This window comes from Rhincodon typus, chromosome 12, assembly GCF_021869965.1.
Source record: "Rhincodon typus isolate 14 chromosome 12, sRhiTyp1.1, whole genome shotgun sequence".
Taxonomy (NCBI): Eukaryota; Metazoa; Chordata; class Chondrichthyes; order Orectolobiformes; family Rhincodontidae; genus Rhincodon; species Rhincodon typus.
In genome coordinates this window covers 62,883,668-62,887,013 of record NC_063343.1, presented here as the reverse complement: position 1 = coordinate 62,887,013, position 3,346 = coordinate 62,883,668, and the positions used below count along the sequence as shown (strand labels likewise).

The following is a 3,346-nucleotide window of genomic DNA, read 5'->3' as shown; positions in this document are numbered from 1 at the left end:
CTGATGCTGCTTGGCCTGCTGTGTTCATCTAGCTCTACACCTTGTTATCTCAGATTCTCCAGCATTGACAGTTCCTACTATCTCTGGTCTACAGTTAGCTATTTTTGACACCTTCCCTTTTTAACTAAGAATCTAAGTATTCTTGGAAAATTTCAAGTATCCACTATTTCTGTAGCTATTTCCTTTAATTTCTGAGGATGCAACTCATTTTGACTGGAATAAATTCTTGCTAAGCATTGTGAAATATCTGCTTAAATGTCTGATACAGATTTTCCCCTTATCTCATCTCGCTTTAAACAACTCTTTATTCATACCTCTTAATTGCTCCCTTTTAAGTTAAGGACACTGGCTTGAGATTTGATTTGCTGTCCTGCAAACTAAATTTGAAATTCTACCATTATGTGATCACTACACCCTAGAGGATCATTAACTGAGATTTCTTAGTGATCATGCATCATTACACATTCCTAGTTCTAAAATAGCCTGTTCCCAGACAGATTCTGCAGCGTACTGCTCTAAAAAATCCCTGGTACACTCTACAAATCCATCTTCCATGTTACCCTTGCTCATCTGAGTTATACAGTCTGCTTTAGCCTGAGTTCTGTGACTTACCAATGCCCAGAGACATCACAAAAACCAAAAGAACTGCGGATACTGTAAATCAGAAACGAAAACAGAAATTGCTGGAAAAGCTCAGCAGGTCTGGCAGCATCTGTGGAGAGAAATCAGAGTTAACATTTCGGGTCGAGTGACCCTTCCACAGAACCCGGTGTTCTAAGGGTCACTCGACCTGAAACTTTAACTCTGTTTTCTCTCCACAGACGCTGCCAGACCTGCTGAGCTTTTCCAGCAATTTCTACTTTTGCGTCCAGTGACATTACCATCACTTCAGTGTCTTCCCCAACAGAAATACCTCCACGTCAGCCCCACTTGTGAAGGGCAGCCTTACCTTTCAACATTTTCACAGCCACGGTCTTACAGCTGCTGCTTTTGTCAATTCCGAAAGCAGAGGCTTCCACAACTTTTCCAAATGCTCCGTGACCCAGAGTTTTGCCTAAAAGCACACAGCAGGAATCAAGGATTTAGCGATATGTTAATTACGTATGAATAACTTGTCTGCAGGAGCTGAGAGGGTCTCACCAAGCCGAAGCCTATCCCGGGGGAACTCCCACTTGCTGGAATCATAGGGCAGGTATTCGCACTGCTCATCCAACGGGATCTCATCTGGATCCATGATTATTGACAAGTATCCAGTTTTAATATCGGCTGGACTAGTCTGGAATAGAAACCATCACGTCAGATTCTCAGCTATTACAATGCAAAGCAAACTTCTTCTCCTCCAGTGTTGAAGTTGCTGATAAAGATTTGGAGGTCCTACCCCCCAGGCCCAATAACCCATCACCATTGTGAGATTAACCACAGAATACAGGACTGCTATTGCACCTTGTGGACCATCACACATGTTAACTTGGAATTTCTGCAATTACTATGAACTGTAGAATCTTTGGGTAGTGACCAGGAACCAAGAGTTTTGTAAGGTGGAAGTGAATAAGAGTAGGCCTTTAACTCATGTGCATCCTCAGAGGTTTCATTGCTTCTGTATTCTTTTGTGGGATGGAATGTCACAGGTGGGCCAGCATTTGTTTGCCCATCCCTAATTACCCTGGAATCAAGTGGCATGCTTGTCCATTTCATGGAGCAACTGAGAGTCAACCTTGTTGTTGTAGTCCTGGAGTCACTTGTACACAGGACCAAGTAGAGGTGGTGTAACGAACATAAGTGAATTTGATAGACTTTTTCCAATAATCATGCACACATGTATATGTTCCAGATTTTATTAACTAGATTCCACCAACTGCTACAGTGGGATTTGAACCCTTGTCGCCAGAGCATTAACCTGGGCCTCTAGATTACTTGTTAAGGGACATTACCAGTATGCACCCATCAACCACCTTGGGAGGGTTCAAGCCTGCCTCCAAACACTCCCATTGACTGGATTAAGGTATCTGTAAACTGACTAACACACAGCGAGTGTTGGCAACTGGACAGAATTGATTGCTAGCCCAAGGATAGTGTTTCTGTCCCAGAACGAGATGAGTAGTATTTGGATTCCATTGCATTCAGCCCTAGAGTAGCTCTGAATACTGAGTTAACATCCAGGAAGGGCATTTATGGCCAATAGGTACATGTGGTTTCCCCTCCTCCGTGGGTTAGGGTCTGGGGTCATGGTTTCACTAAAGTGAAGGTTTAGCTCTGGTGTCTGTATTTGTGATGGTTGGTGTTAGAAGAGACTGTTTCCTTGACTGGATCAAGAGAACTTACTCGAGTCTAGGCTGTTGGTATGGCAACATCTTTATTTAAAATTCTGCTAATTATTGGCACTACTAAGCTTAGCATGAGACCGAATGCAGAATTATCTCTTGCCATAGTCTGCTGTCATGTGATCTCTTACATCACAACTGACGTTAGCTGGCTATTTACATATATGGCTATTAACCCTTTAATCTACAGGGTACAGTACAGCTGAGAGGACGAAGGAGGGAACACCAGTGAACTAAGTCAGTCACTCTTTCCATTCAATTGAGACTTGGACTGGGAGCATAACAGGGCAGGTGGCATGCGCTAATTTAGCAAAGAATCTGGCAGTTTATGGGAATGGATGGTTTGGTATCAGTTTAGTAGTAAACCCATAAGTAAATAATTAGTAAACCTTATGGTACATTGTTCAAAATAAGATAAACAGTGACACTGTGAAAACATTCGACCTACATCAGTTGTCTGAACTTCTGAAATCTGGAGATTAGCAGACTTTCAGATAGGTAAGTAAGTGTAGACCGCCTTCTCATCCTCCACCAGGTGGTAGGGGGTGGTTGCTGGTGTCACATGGAGGGACAGAAGTGACTGCCGTAGAAGGTGTTTGGGGAGTTGACCTAAAATTAAGGTTGTCTCCTCACGAAAGAGTTAATGTTTCAATTCGATGAACTGTCATCACTCTGCTTCTCTCTCCACGGATGCTGCCAAACTATCCGAGATTTCTAGTACGTTCTCTTTTTACTCCAATTATCGGGAATCTGATATGCTGTTTCAGATAGGTCAGGAAGTAGAGATGGATCTTAAAGGTTTGAGCTTGACCTTGTTTCAGGTGTAGCTCAGTGGATGGTGCTCCCATTTTAAATTGGAAGGTCATGCATTTGAGCCCCAATCCAGAGACTTGAACATACAAATTTAGGCTTACATCTTCAATGCATGAACGAGGGAGTGCTGTACTGTTGGAGAATCAGTACTGAGGGAGTGCAGCATTGTCAGAGGGTCAGTACTGAGGGAGCGCTGTACTGTTGGAGGGCCA

The 3,346-nt window shown here is 43.1% G+C and overlaps 1 protein-coding gene across 1 annotated transcript in view; it reads right to left on the bottom strand.

Annotated features, from left to right (window-relative positions):
• LOC109927679 (fms related receptor tyrosine kinase 4) overlaps positions 1–3,346 on the bottom strand; it is a 183,642-nt gene that overhangs the window by 61,475 nt on the left and 118,821 nt on the right. Inside the window, exons 15-16 of the mRNA XM_048603482.1 lie at positions 1,141–1,276; positions 950–1,054 (exon numbers count right to left, since the gene is read on the bottom strand). Of these exons, the coding sequence (XP_048459439.1) occupies positions 950–1,054; positions 1,141–1,276 (241 nt within the window). The remainder of the gene's footprint in view (positions 1–949; positions 1,055–1,140; positions 1,277–3,346) is intronic.